At 42.5% G+C, this 15,197-nt stretch overlaps 1 protein-coding gene across 6 annotated transcripts in view; it reads left to right on the top strand.

Annotated features, from left to right (window-relative positions):
• Positions 1 to 15,197, top strand: part of gria4a (glutamate receptor, ionotropic, AMPA 4a) — a 189,378-nt gene that overhangs the window by 131,428 nt on the left and 42,753 nt on the right. For all 6 annotated transcript variants that reach the window (XR_010906810.1, XM_067451357.1, XM_067451356.1 and 3 more), the window contains one exon: positions 10,222 to 10,420. Coding sequence is in view for 5 of the 6 variants with exons in the window: in XM_067451357.1 (XP_067307458.1) it covers positions 10,222 to 10,420 (199 nt within the window). In the remaining variant the exon portion in view is untranslated. The remainder of the gene's footprint in view (positions 1 to 10,221; positions 10,421 to 15,197) is intronic.

Raw genomic sequence — 15,197 nt, 5'->3', positions numbered from 1 at the left:
TCTGGAGCTATTGACTCTGCAGAAAGTTGGTGACTTCTGCGCACTGTGACCCTCAGCATGCGCTGACCCCGCTCTGTGATTTTACGTGGCCTATCACTTCCTGGCTGAGTTGCTGTTGTTCCCAATCACTTCCACTTTGTTATAATCCCACTAACAGTTGAGCGTGGAATATTTAGTAGTGAGGAAATGTCAGGAATGGACTTATGGCAACCGATCACGGCCCCACGCTTGAGTTCACTGAGCTCCTGAGAGCGACCCCAATACTTTTGGCAATAGTGTGCAAATATATTATAGTTAGCTAAAACTATAAAGAAAATTCATTACTTAAAATAAAATATACATTAACTAAAATCAAATAAACTATAAAATTTAATACATTTAATTAACATAATGTATTAAACACACAATCAGCTTCCATTATAATGTGCTTTTAATGCATTGTACACTTTAACAATATGCCTGATGGCGTGTGTGTGTGGGTTTAGTATAATATTAAATAGTTCTTCTAGTACATACATCTTTTTTTAGGTTGTATAACAAACAAAATCTAGTCGATTCTTAAAAAATGTCATGTGGAAATGCACTGCATGCGTGTGTTTGGTTCACTAAATCATCTGTACTTCCAGTCACGTCACAATCGGCTTCTGTTAAGCAGACAAGGTCGACCACACATTAGCACGAAGGTTATACACCTGTCAGGAGGCATCTCACACACACACACACACGAGGATCCATTCTGCTGGGCACGTCTCTTTTGCTTTTTTTGTTCGTTTCATATTGTTTTGTTCTCTGTCTCCTCCACTGTTATCAAACTCAGCCGTCTTTCATATCTCTGTAACAACTCTTCAGTCTTTCATTCTCTGTCTGCCTCAGCAGGAGTATTTTTTGAGAAGTGATTCCTGAGCTGTTGTGGACAGAAGAAATCATATTTTACCCGAGTTGTGAATGTGAGCTCACGGTCTGAACTGAATGTGAGAAAAAGTGCAAAACACAAACGGATAAGAGACTCGTATGAGCTGGTCGGTCATGTGTTCGATTCCTAGGCAATGCATGAATTGAGCAAATGTCTTGAGTGCAACATTAAAACACTAAAAAAAAAATTATAATTTTTTACTGACATTTAAATAATATAATGCATTAAAACACTCAATCACCACCCAATTTATTTCATGATGCTCTTTAACAATTATGTCAGTCATAAATAAAAGAAACGGGTGAGAATCATGCCATATTAAAAACTTTTTGCATGTATTTGATTTTATTTAAATAATCAAAAAGCATTCATTTAAATTGCTTAAAATCAGCATGAATCTTACAAACTAAATTAACTTGGGTAAAATGTGGCTGGATGTGCAACAAGCAATATTCAATTAGGGAAAAACGTACAAGATTGACAGAAATTTGATTTATTGATGATAAATATGTAATTGAGCATTGAAAACACATTCGGTTTATTAGTACTATTACAGAAATCTTACCAGTTTTATTTATGCATGACTGACAAAAGTGCATTGCATTAAATTAATTTGTTTGTTTACGTTAAAACTGTAATTAAAATGCATGGAAATTTTATATATAAATCATAAATTCAGGTCTATATATTTTTTGGAGTGTTATGGCATACTTTTGGAATATTAGCAAGCCGATTCAGGAATGTGTCGTTCACAGTGTGACAGATCACATTAGTCTGCTCGACAACCTAGTGCTCAGAACCGGCCCGATGGGAAACTGCGTGCAGAACAACACATCTATCCTGCACCATCATCTGATTTGCATAAATTCCTTCACAGAATCAGATGCTAAGACAATGCAAACTGGGGCAACAAACGACGCCCCATCATTGGATTCTCACAAAAATGTGATAGAAGAAATAGCAGCAGTTCATCGGTGCACAGAGCAGGATTACAGCGCTGCTTTATGGCCTCGGATGGCACACGCTCAGATTCCGCATCAGCAGCGCTAGAGATGCTCATAAATAAACACCATCACACAAAGACTGTATTATCACCTCTTCCAACAGCCTCTCAACCTATCCAGAGAGAGAGAGAGAGAGAGAGAGAGACAGAGGGAGATTTGTCCTTTAAAGGCGTGATTTTGCTCTCTCATCAGTACAGGTATTCTCTGGGGGCATGACACATTAGATAGGGTCAATGTGTTGCCCTCGCTCTACTCTCTCTGTGTCTGCTGTGCTGGAACGGTCTCTATTTAAAATTCATTTTTGAGCAGAGCTGTGACAGTACGAGCTACTACACACACACCACAAATGCATGCATACGCCTTGAATACGCATGGCCTACTAAACTGGACTATAAATTGACAGCATGACTAGACAGCTCCATTGTGAGAGTAAAACGATCCTGTAGAAAGTCGGCTGACATCAGAAGTTAAAGCAAATATTATGAAATCGGGTACCTAAAGGTCATTATGATCGCTGGCAGTTAATTAAAAATACCTGAGAATGTGATTCGAACCCATATTGTTCCTCTGTGTCATTAGAATGAAGCTCGAGAACCACGAGAATGAACCTCATTGGTTCTCGCTGAAGCTCAAACGTGCTGCGTAACACGAGAATGAACCTCATTGGTTCTCGCTGAAGCTCAAACGTGCTGCGTAACACGAGAATGAACCTCATTGGTTCTCGCTGAAGCTCAAACGTGCTGCGTAACACGAGAATGAACCTCATTGGTTCTCGCTGAAGCTCAAACGTGCTGCGTAACACGAGAATGAACCTCATTGGTTCTCGCTGAAGCTCAAACGTGCTGCGTAACACCAGAATGAACCTCATTGGTTCTCGCTGAAGCTCAAACGTGCTGCGTAAAACACAAGAATGAACCTCATTGGTTCTCGCTGAAGCTCAAATGTGCTGCGTTACACCAGAATGAACCTCATTGGTTCTCGCTGAAGCTCAAATGTGCTGCGTAACACGAGAATGAACCTCATTGGTTCTCGCTGAAGCTCAAACGTGCTGCGTAACACGAGAATGAACCTCATTGGTTCTCGCTGAAGCTCAAATGTGCTGCGTAACACGAGAATGAACCTCATTGGTTCTCGCTGAAGCTCAAATGTGCTGCGTAACACGAGAATGAACCTCATTGGTTCTCGCTGAAGCTCAAACGTGCTGCGTAACACGAGAATGAACCTCATTGGTTCTCGCTGAAGCTCAAATGTGCTGCGTTACACCAGAATGAACCTCATTGGTTCTCGCTGAAGCTCAAATGTGCTGCGTAACACGAGAATGAACCTCATTGGTTCTCGCTGAAGCTCAAACGTGCTGCGTAACACCAGAATGAACCTCATTGGTTCTCGCTGAAGCTCAAACATGCTGCGTAACACAAGAATGAACCTCATTGGTTCTCGCTGAAGCTCAAACGTGCTGCGTAACACCAGAATGAGCCTCATTGGTTCTTGCTGAAGCTCAAACGTGCTGCGTAACACGAGAATGAACCTCATTGGTTCTTGAGAAGCTCAAACGTGCTGCGTAACACGAGAATGAACCTCATTGGTTCCTGCTGAAGCTCAAACGTGCTGCGTAACACGAGAATGAACCTCATTGGTTCTCGCTGAAGCTCAAACGTGCTGCGTAACACGAGAATGAACCTCATTGTTTCTCGCTGAAGCTCAAACGTGCTGCGTAACACGAGAATGAACCTCATTGGTTCTCGCTGAAGCTCAAACGTGCTGCGTAACACGAGAATGAACCTCATTGGTTCTCGCTGAAGCTCAAACGTGCTGCGTTACACCAGAATGAACCTCATTGGTTCTCGCTGAAGCTCAAATCTGCTGCGTAACACGAGAATGAACCTCATTGGTTCTCGCTGAAGCTCAAACGTGCTGCGTAACACCAGAATGAACCTCATTGGTTCTCGCTGAAGCTCAAACGTGCTGCGTAACACGAGAATGAACCTCATTGGTTCTCGCTGAAGCTCAAACGTGCTGCGTAACACGAGAATGAACCTCATTGGTTCTCGCTGAAGCTCAAACGTGCTGCGTAACACGAGAATGAACCTCACTGGTTCTCGCTGAAGCTCAAACGTGCTGCGTAACACGAGAATGAACCTCATTGGTTCTCGCTGAAGCTCAAACGTGCTGCGTAACACGAGAATGAACCTCATTGGTTCTCGCTGAAGCTCAAACGTGCTGCGTAACACGAGAATGAACCTCATTGGTTCTCGCTGAAGCTCAAACGTGCTGCGTAACACAAAAATGAACCTCATTGGTTCTCGCTGAAGCTCAAACGTGCTGCGTAACACCAGAATGAACCTCATTGGTTCTTGCTGAAGCTCAAACGTGCTGCGTAACACGAGAATGAACCTCATTGGTTCTTGAGAAGCTCAAACGTGCTGCGTAACACGAGAATGAACCTCATTGGTTCCTGCTGAAGCTCAAACGTGCTGCGTAACACGAGAATGAACCTCATTGGTTCTCGCTGAAGCTCAAACGTGCTGCGTAACATGAGAATGAACCTCATTGGTTCTCGCTGAAGCTCAAACGTGCTGCGTAACACGAGAATGAACCTCATTGGTTCTCGCTGAAGCTCAAACGTGCTGCGTAACACAAGAATGAACCTCATTGGTTCCTGCTGAAGCTCAAACGTGCTGCGTAACACCAGAATGAACCTCATTGGTTCTCGCTGAAGCTCAAACGTGCTGCGTAACACGAGAATGAACCTCATTGGTTCTTGAGAAGCTCAAACGTGCTGCGTAACACGAGAATGAACCTCATTGGTTCTCGTTGAAGCTCAAACGTGCTGCGTAACACGAGAATGAACCTCATTGGTTCTCGCTGAAGCTCAAACGTGCTGCGTAACACCAGAATGAACCTCATTGGTTCTCGCTGAAGCTCAAACGTGCTGCGTAACACCAGAATGAACCTCATTGGTTCTCGCTGAAGCTCAAACGTGCTGCGTAACACGAGAATGAACCTCATTGGTTCTCGCTGAAGCTCAAACGTGCTGCGTAACACGAGAATGAACCTCATTGGTTCTCGCTGAAGCTCAAACGTGCTGCGTAACACGAGAATGAACCTCATTGGTTCTCGCTGAAGCTCAAACGTGCTGCGTAACACGAGAATGAACCTCATTGGTTCTCGCTGAAGCTCAAACGTGCTGCGTAACACAAGAATGAACCTCATTGGTTCTCGCTGAAGCTCAAACGTGCTGCGTAACACAAGAATGAACCTCATTGGTTCCTGCTGAAGCTCAAACGTGCTGCGTAACACGAGAATGAACCTCATTGGTTCTCGCTGAAGCTCAAACGTGCTGCGTAACACGAGAATGAACCTCATTGGTTCTTGAGAAGCTCAAACGTGCTGCGTAACACGAGAATGAACCTCATTGGTTCTCGCTGAAGCTCAAACGTGCTGCGTAACACGAGAATGAACCTCATTGGTTCTCGCTGAAGCTCAAACGTGCTGCGTAACACCAGAATGAACCTCATTGGTTCTCGCTGAAGCTCAAACGTGCTGCGTAACACGAGAATGAACCTCATTGGTTCTCGCTGAAGCTCAAACGTGCTGCGTAACACAAGAATGAACCTCATTGGTTCCTGCTGAAGCTCAAACGTGCTGCGTAACACCAGAATGAACCTCATTGGTTCTCGCTGAAGCTCAAACGTGCTGCGTAACACGAGAATGAACCTCATTGGTTCTTGAGAAGCTCAAACGTGCTGCGTAACACGAGAATGAACCTCATTGGTTCTCGTTGAAGCTCAAACGTGCTGCGTAACACGAGAATGAACCTCATTGGTTCTCGCTGAAGCTCAAACGTGCTGCGTAACACCAGAATGAACCTCATTGGTTCTCGCTGAAGCTCAAACGTGCTGCGTAACACCAGAATGAACCTCATTGGTTCTCGCTGAAGCTCAAACGTGCTGCGTAACACGAGAATGAACCTCATTGGTTCTCGCTGAAGCTCAAACGTGCTGCGTAACACGAGAATGAACCTCATTGGTTCTCGCTGAAGCTCAAACGTGCTGCGTAACACGAGAATGAACCTCATTGGTTCTCGCTGAAGCTCAAACGTGCTGCGTAACACGAGAATGAACCTCATTGATTCTCGCTGAAGCTCAAACGTGCTGCGTAACACGAGAATGAACCTCATTGGTTCTCGCTGAAGCTCAAACGTGCTGCGTAACACGAGAATGAACCTCATTGGTTCTCGCTGAAGCTCAAACGTGCTGCGTAACACAAGAATGAACCTCATTGGTTCTCGCTGAAGCTCAAACGTGCTGCGTAACACAAGAATGAACCTCATTGGTTCTCGCTGAAGCTCAAACGTGCTGCGTAACACGAGAATGAACCTCATTGGTTCTCGCTGAAGCTCAAACGTGCTGCGTAACACAAGAATGAACCTCATTGGTTCCTGCTGAAGCTCAAACGTGCTGCGTAACACGAGAATGAACCTCATTGGTTCTCGCTGAAGCTCAAACGTGCTGCGTAACACGAGAATGAACCTCATTGGTTCTTGAGAAGCTCAAACGTGCTGCGTAACACGAGAATGAACCTCATTGGTTCTCGCTGAAGCTCAAACGTGCTGCGTAACACGAGAATGAACCTCATTGGTTCTCGCTGAAGCTCAAACGTGCTGCGTAACACCAGAATGAACCTCATTGGTTCTCGCTGAAGCTCAAACGTGCTGCGTAACACGAGAATGAACCTCATTGGTTCTCACTGAAGCTCAAACGTGCTGCGTAACACGAGAATGAACCTCATTGGTTCTTGAGAAGCTCAAACGTGCTGCGTAACACGAGAATGAACCTCATTGGTTCCTGCTGAAGCTCAAACGTGCTGCGTAACACGAGAATGAACCTCATTGGTTCTCGCTGAAGCTCAAACGTGCTGCGTAACACGAGAATGAACCTCATTGGTTCTCGCTGAAGCTCAAACGTGCTGCGTAACACAAGAATGAACCTCATTGGTTCCTGCTGAAGCTCAAACGTGCTGCGTAACACGAGAATGAACCTCATTGGTTCTCGCTGAAGCTCAAACGTGCTGCATAACACCAGAATGAACCTCATTGGTTCTCGCTGAAGCTCAAACGTGCTGCGTAACACCAGAATGAACCTCATTGGTTCCTGCTGAAGCTCAAACGTGCTGCGTAACACGAGAATGAACCTCATTGGTTCTTGAGAAGCTCAAACGTGCTGCGTAACACCAGAATGAACCTCATTGGTTCTCGCTGAAGCTCAAACGTGCTGCGTAACACGAGAATGAACCTCATTGGTTCTCACTGAAGCTCAAACGTGATGCGTAACACCAGAATGAACCTCATTGGTTCTCGCTGAAGCTCAAACGTGCTGCGTAACACGAGAATGAACCTCATTGGTTCTCGCTGAAGCTCAAACGTGCTGCGTAAAACACAAGAATGAACCTCATTGGTTCTCACTGAAGCTCAAACGTGATGCGTAACACCAGAATGAACCTCATTGGTTCTCACTGAAGCTCAAACGTGCTGCGTAACACGAGAATGAACCTCATTGGTTCTCACTGAAGCTCAAACGTGATGCGTAACACCAGAATGAACCTCATTGGTTCCTGCTGAAGCTCAAACGTGCTGCGTAACACGAGAATGAACCTCATTGGTTCTCGCTGAAGCTCAAACGTGCTGCGTAACACGAGAATGAACCTCATTGGTTCTCACTGAAGCTCAAACGTGCTGCGTAACACGAGAATGAACCTCATTGGTTCCTGCTGAAGCTCAAACGTGATGCGTAACACGAGAATGAACCTCATTGGTTCTCGCTGAAGCTCAAACGTGCTGCGTAACACGAGAATGAACCTCATTGGTTCTCGCTGAAGCTCAAACGTGCTGCGTAACACGAGAATGAACCTCATTGGTTCTCGCTGAAGCTCAAACGTGCTGCGTAACACCAGAATGAACCTCATTGGTTATCACACGTCAAGCAAACATGCTTGAATATTCGTTTATCCCGACTGATGTGTGAGTTGATGAATGTTTATTTGTGAATGAAAGCCTTATTCAATCTGTTCATCATAAAAAATGATCAAGTCTCTTCAGAACATTTGGACTGAACCACTCAATTCATATGGATTAGTTTTACGATATCTTCATTAACTTTTTGAAGTGTCAAAGTGTTGCGGATCAGTGGAGGGACAGAAATCTTTCAGATTTGTTTTATGAAGATGAATGAAAGCCTTATAGGTTTGGAACAACATTTGGAACATAATTAATGACAGCATTTTCATTTTTGCGTGAACTAACCCATTCACGTATTACGCAATCACAGATAATAAGAAAAGCGCTTACCTGTATGAAACATGCGCAGATGTTGTGAGGCTCCTGGAGATAAAGCAGCGGTCCGACGAGCCTTTAAAACGGGCATCCTAAACACTTCAGGTCTCGACAGGGTCCGAATATCCAAACGATTGGTCCTCTGGGAAGGATTATAAAGAGAAGATGTACTTTAGCATTTCCCTACAGTTTACATCACATTTGTGTCTTTACTGACAACCGGAAAACCACAAATCCAAGATAAAACTCTTGACTGATGTTAAAGATGATCTATTTTGCCAATATACAAAGAAATATCTCCGAATAATTATATGTTATACGTTTCTGAAGTCTCACCTGTTATCCACTCTGCACCCTGCTGCTGCTTCACCCCGCCCCTCAATCCTCTGGGGCTCAGTAATTGGATAATAGTAGCGTGAGTATTCCATTCTGATTGGTCCAGTTCCACATCACTCAAACCGCATCTTAAACCTGATAGGATAGAATGTAAGCAAGCTCTTTAAAAAACAACAACAACAAAAAAAGTCATTATTAGCTCAGTTTGTGCATTACTTTTCCACATCTTTTCTGTAAGGGTCTCTAAAACAATATGCATTTTGAAAATGCAGAGCTTTATACAAAATAACTAACTTAATTATTAAATAATAGCCTCTACATGATCTTCAATTGACTTCCTTCATGGGTCAATACAGAACATTGTCAGTAATAATAAAATAAATGTAATAGTAATATTTTGGGGCTAGATAAAAATCATATTTTAATAGAGTTGATGTTTGTTTATTTATTTATAGTCTCATTTTCTATTATAATTCAATCAGATTTTTGTAAGATGATCGATGTGAGGTAATATACAAGAGTAGTAACAGCACGAGTCTGACTTTGATAAACGGACCAAGAATGAAATAAACCGATGGATTTGTTTCCTGAATGGACCAATGGGAAACAGCCTAGTTTGGCTCAATTAGACACTCAATTAGGCAGTTTTTACCAGAGTTTATTATCATCACAGCTTCTGTGAAGAAACCGTTACATTCCCTGCAGCGCACTGCCGTATAAAATGCATTTCCCTGGTATTTTTGGGTAATTAAATTTTACTTCGGCTTTTGAGCGAATCTGCATGTTCTGCCATTCTTTACAGATGAACCCAGGTCAGTGTAGATGGTGGTGTGTTTCAGAAGATTAGTCTATAGTGAGAGAATGACGTGTTTTTAATGAGATCCTGGAGTCTTTTAGAAGACTCATTTTTTTCTGGATTTACTGCGCAGTCTTATAAGCTTATAATGAGTGTTCTGTCACTTCTCGAAATAGTCATTTCTAAAGGAATGTAATACTAGCATCTTATGAGGACCGGAGATTGTTTACAAGTCTACCATAACAAAGAAAAAATGTGCAAAATGAAATCAAACATATAGCTCATGTACATTTTGCTTATTTGTGCACTGAAAAAAAATGATGTATATTCACTTTCAAAGAACTTTCTCACTCAGACATTGCTAGTAAATCTCACAAATAATAACGGCAAGGAACAAGTAAACGCCATTTTGAAGTAGAAATACTGTCTGAAATAGTATTTTCTTGTAAAACGTACTCCAGTAAATCCTTTTTAGAGAGTAAAGAGGGAAACTATAGAAGCTTTTTGCGCCTGTAATATGTCAGTCTTCTGCAGATTTGCTAAAACTGTCCTGATGCTGTGTGCATGTGTTTTTTTAGGACTGATTGGCACGAGAACGCTCTAGTCTAAATAAATGTGCATTGGTTATTATTAAGCTCTGTACCTGTTGTGATTTGACAGAATAATCAGATTCACATGCTAAAATTGAACAGTATCAAACCCATTTTATTTACTCTACATCTACACTAGCAGTCATGTTACAGAATTACGCTTAAATGCTTAAAGCTCAATCTGTGTTGTGTTGTTTAATTGAACGTTCTCTGGGGTTTATCTTCTCGGTGTCTGTCTGTCTGTCTCTCAGGTCTCTGTCTGGGCGTATAGTTGGTGGAGTTTGGTGGTTCTTCACTCTTATCATCATCTCCTCTTACACGGCAAACCTGGCCGCCTTTCTCACCGTGGAGAGAATGGTCTCGCCGATCGAGAGCGCAGAAGACCTCGCCAAACAGACAGAGATCGCCTACGGGACTCTTGATTCCGGTTCCACCAAAGAGTTCTTTAGGGTGAGAGGACAATATTAATGCTTATTTACATTTAGATCAACATTTAGATCATTCATTCTAGGGCAGGGTGCTATGATGAGATATACTGTACACCGATCATCAGGCATAACATTATACCAAAGTAACATCTCCATGTGCATCAATGAGCCTTGGCCATCACAATTTGGCCCTTGTCAAAAGTTGCTCAAATCCTTACGCTTGCCCATTTTTCCTCCTTCTAACATTTCAACATTGAGGACAAAATGTTCACTTGCTGCCTAATATATCCCACCCACTAACAGGAGCCGTGATGAAGAGATCATCAGTGCTATTCACTTCACCAGGTCATAATGTTATGCCTGATCGGTGTGTGTTTGTGTGTGTGTGTGTGTGTGTGTATGTAACAGGGGGGCAGCTAGTAGTAGTTGCTGTGCGAGTAAACCTCACTCCTCTGACCTCAAGAGACGCTCTAGCGACTGACACTAGAGGTTGCAGCCTTTAGCCTCCTGTTAGAGCGTCCGACTCTCATGCCGGCGGACCCGGGTTCGAGTCCCGGTCCGAACAGTGGGGGTTACGTATATATAAATCTATCAGATAGATGAGATTAAACAAAAGCACTCCTTTCTCTCTGATTCAGTTAAAAAAATAAAAATAAAAAATTGTGCTACAAAAAAGTGTCTTAGACCATTCCTCATCAGTAAAAACATGATTAAGATCTGACTCCCAACTCTGCTTTATTTTAGACATGGGTAAAACAATCTGAGAATGCAGTAAATGGAAAAAAAGTTTTGTAAATATTGTAGACAGCACCTTTTATTTATAGAGACTTTTATTTCCAAACCTTGGTCAATCTCTTGTTTGAGAGGTGCATGGGGGAAAGTGGGAAAATCTATTTCTTATGAATTCATGAGTTTTCGGAAGATTACATTTTTTCTGATAGATATGAAAAAGTTACAAAAGTATTCTCATGGATTAATATTTACAATGCCCCTTCTAAACCATAATGCGAAAGCACCATCTGAAGTGGAAGATAAAAAAGAAGGATTTTTATATATAGGACACAGACTCGACATTGTCTGAAAGCCAAGCGGCCCTTTTTAACGATCTAAGCTCATGGTGTGAAGATCTCTTCGGTAGGTATTGAAACCGGTGCCAATACGGTGCCTACAGAACCGGTATGTACCGGACCGAATCAGAGCGCAGATTTGGGTGCGTCATCTCGGCCACTTAAATGTAAACGTGCTTTCACATATCACTCAGCGCTCGTCACATATCACAACTATTCCGTGTTTTAAACCACATCATGTTTATTTTAGGTTCCAGACATTTACAACTTCTAACACATCAACTTTGAGGACAAAATGTTCACTTGCTGCCTAATATATCCCACCCACTAACAGGAGCCGTGATGAAGAGATCATCAGTGTTATTCACTTCACCTGTCAGTGGTCATAATGTTATGCCTGATCGGTGTGTGTGTGTGTGTGTGTGTGTGTGTGTGTGTGTGTGTGTGTGTGTGTGTATGTAACAGGGGGGCAGCTAGTAGTAGTTGCTGTGCGAGTAAACCTCACTCCTCTGACCTCAAGAGACGCTCTAGCGACTGACACTAGAGGTTGCAGCCTTTAGCCTCCTTGTTAGAGCGTCCGACTCTCATGCCGGCGGACCCGGGTTCGAGTCCCGGTCCGAACAATGGGGGTTACATATATACATATTGATCCTACCGTCCAATTACCACAAGGCTGTTTGGTTTGAGGGGTCCAGACTGACATGCACATTAATGTTCAGTCATCACAATAATAAATCAGAAATTGAATCAGACTCCTAAGAGTATAAGAACTAAACCAGCGCTCACATCTGGAGATCTCCGCAGTCTGGAGAGGGGCAAAAAAGCAATTTACTCAGAGAGCAAAGAGAAAGAGACAGAGGGAAACAGACAGATAGATGGAGAGAGATAGAGAAACGATAGAGACGGGTGTTGTGAGAGAGAATCCTGCGAGCTGAATGAATCGTGTGTTCATTAATTAACGGAGCAGCGCTGCATGCGTCTCACTCGGTATCTGTCTCCCTGATGTCATACACAGATGGTGTGATGCTACACACGTCTACACTCTCTCCGCCATCTTTTCTCATTCTCTCTGCAACAATCTATCACACAATCTGCACTATAACCTGCACTCTGCCAAACGGTCTCACTCTACCGCACACCTCGTTCCCGTCTCACTCTTTCTGCCTTTTTTCTCATTATTTCTACTAATCTAGTCAAATTTATTTGTATAACGCTATTTAAAATACACACTGTTTCTAGAGCTACATGATAATGGTTAAATTGATAATCACGATTATTTTGCTCAACATTATAATCACGATTATTAATTTAATTATGATTTTTCTATCAAAAAGGGTAATGTAGTGATGGCCATTTTGCATGTTCTTTACCAACCTACACTACACCCAAAAGGCCTGTAGGTGGCACATGACTTTATTTAACCTACTATGATAACTTCGCTAGATGGTAAATCAACACATGGTTTTGGTGAACACTTTGTAATCTGTATTTCATTCGATTTTTAAAGCAACGGTTTGTTTACAAATGTGACAAATGACACGTTTTAAGGATAAATTACGAGCAGGCCAATATCGTGACGATTATTTGAAATCAATCGAGAGAAGCAGATATCGTTATCATGATTAAAATATGATTAATCATGTAGCCTAACTGTTTCAAAGCAGCTTTACAGAAAATCCTGATGGTAATGTTTATAATATCCTCACGCCTTGTAGTCGCATTTGGCAGATTTGCACTAGGCGATAATAAAGTATAAATTTTGGGACGCTATAAACAATCAACCAGATTTGATATACAGGCCTATATATCACCTAAAGCAAGTATACTGTATTTATGCAAAACATTTTGGACATATACAACTGTGTATAAATATAAAAGAGTCAAGCAGTTGAGATTTGCCAATCACACACGATTCTGTTGAGCTTAGGAATGCAACGGCCAATCAGAGGCGTTCAGGGTAGTCATCACTGAAAGTTTTGTTCATTGCGCTCTCTTGCTGACTGAATACTTCAGACGCACGCAACCAAGCGCGGATGTACATGCGATGTAAGTAAGAGATTAATTTCACAATGTTAAGATGGGCTCACACTACATACGTTTTAGGCTGATTTATCACCGATTTTCCCCTCCCGAGAATCGTACAAAGAATCTTGTCGAGGACCTTGATCGTTTCTGATGTGAGGCGCAGATTATCTGGTAATGTGAGGTGTTCACAGATCGAATCTTGCACCTACCGATCTGCTCTCACACAAATCGTGGCTGGCCTGATCATATCAAACATGTTAAATCGGGGTGATTACATCAGTTCTTTAACAATAGCCAATGAGAGAAGTGAATGAGACCAGTTTTAATAAAATCACGATCGAAATTGAGTTGTGAGGTGGGGCCTCCATGGATCGGACTTGTTTGTTCGGCACATCCCACAGATGCTCGATTGGATTGAGATCTGGGGAATTTGGAGGCCAGGTCAACGCCTCAAACTTGCTGTGCTCCTCAAAAAACTTCTTGAGCAATTTGAGCTAAAGTAGCTTGTTTGTTTGATTGGACCCCACGTGCATCACTGAGCCTTGGCCGCCCATGACCCTGTGGCCGGTTCTCCACTGTTCCTTCCTTGAAACACTTTTGATAGATCCTGACCACTGCAGACCGGGAACAGCCCACAAGAGCTGCAGTTTTGGAGATGCTCTGACCCAGTCGTCTAGCCTTCACAATCTGGCCCTTGTCAAACTCGCTCAAATCCTTACGCTTGCCCATTTCTCCTGCTTCTAACACATCAACTTTGAGGACAAAATATTATCCATGATTTTCCCCTCGCCGAGAATCTGAGACAAATTTTTCGGTTCCGATGTTCTGTCATTTATCTGGTAATGTGAGACGTTCACAGATCGAATCTTGCATCTCCCGATCTGCTCTCACACAAATCAGAGCCACCCCGATCATATCAAACATGTTTGATGATTACATCATTTCTTTCACAATAACCAATGAGAGAAGTGAATGAGAGCACTTTTTAAATTGCGACGCGAAGCAAGCTGCCGTGCGGGTCCGTGAAGTGTTTACAACACGTCTATTTGTATAACGTGTCTTCAAAAACCTGACACAACCTAATGGACAAAGAGAAGAGCTGAGGAGCAATCGCCTTGGTTTTGAAGTTGAGTGTAGAAAGCTGCTAACAAATGTTAACGTTACTGAGACATCTATGACGATCTGCAACGTACATGTTCTTCATGAGATCACGTCCTGGAATGATGATCTTAATATCTTGTAGTGTGTGATGCACAAACATTTTAAAATCTTTTTTTGAGAGAATTTGAGAGAAATAAAACAAATCTGAAGATTCTCCTAATTTGAGCGATTCCAGTTTTCATTAGGTTAGGATTTAAAAACTCCTCTAGTCTGAGCACAACTTTATGCTGGGTACACACAAAAAGATAATCGGGGCGATTTTGGGCCGATTTCTCGCCTTCCGACAATCCTAGGTAAAGTCTCGATTATCTTGACGGTTCTACAGATTATCTGATCAGATTGTCCTGTGGTGTGAGGAGTGTTAAGAGTAAATAAACCTGATCGGAAGAATGTCAGCGCCCCCCGATCTCGAATCGTAAATATTCAACATGCTCAGAAATCCAGACATGTGGGGTCCCCAAAGGTAAAGAAGATACACCGGCATGTTGCTCTGACCAAAGAGACTTGAACACACATGATGTCGAAAACTCATAAATATCAACATCC

Source organism: Pseudorasbora parva, chromosome 8, assembly GCF_024679245.1.
Source record: "Pseudorasbora parva isolate DD20220531a chromosome 8, ASM2467924v1, whole genome shotgun sequence".
Lineage (NCBI taxonomy): Eukaryota > Metazoa > Chordata > Actinopteri > Cypriniformes > Gobionidae > Pseudorasbora > Pseudorasbora parva.
The sequence above is the reverse complement of the archived record's forward strand: the minus strand, read 5'-3'. Positions and strand labels throughout refer to the sequence as shown.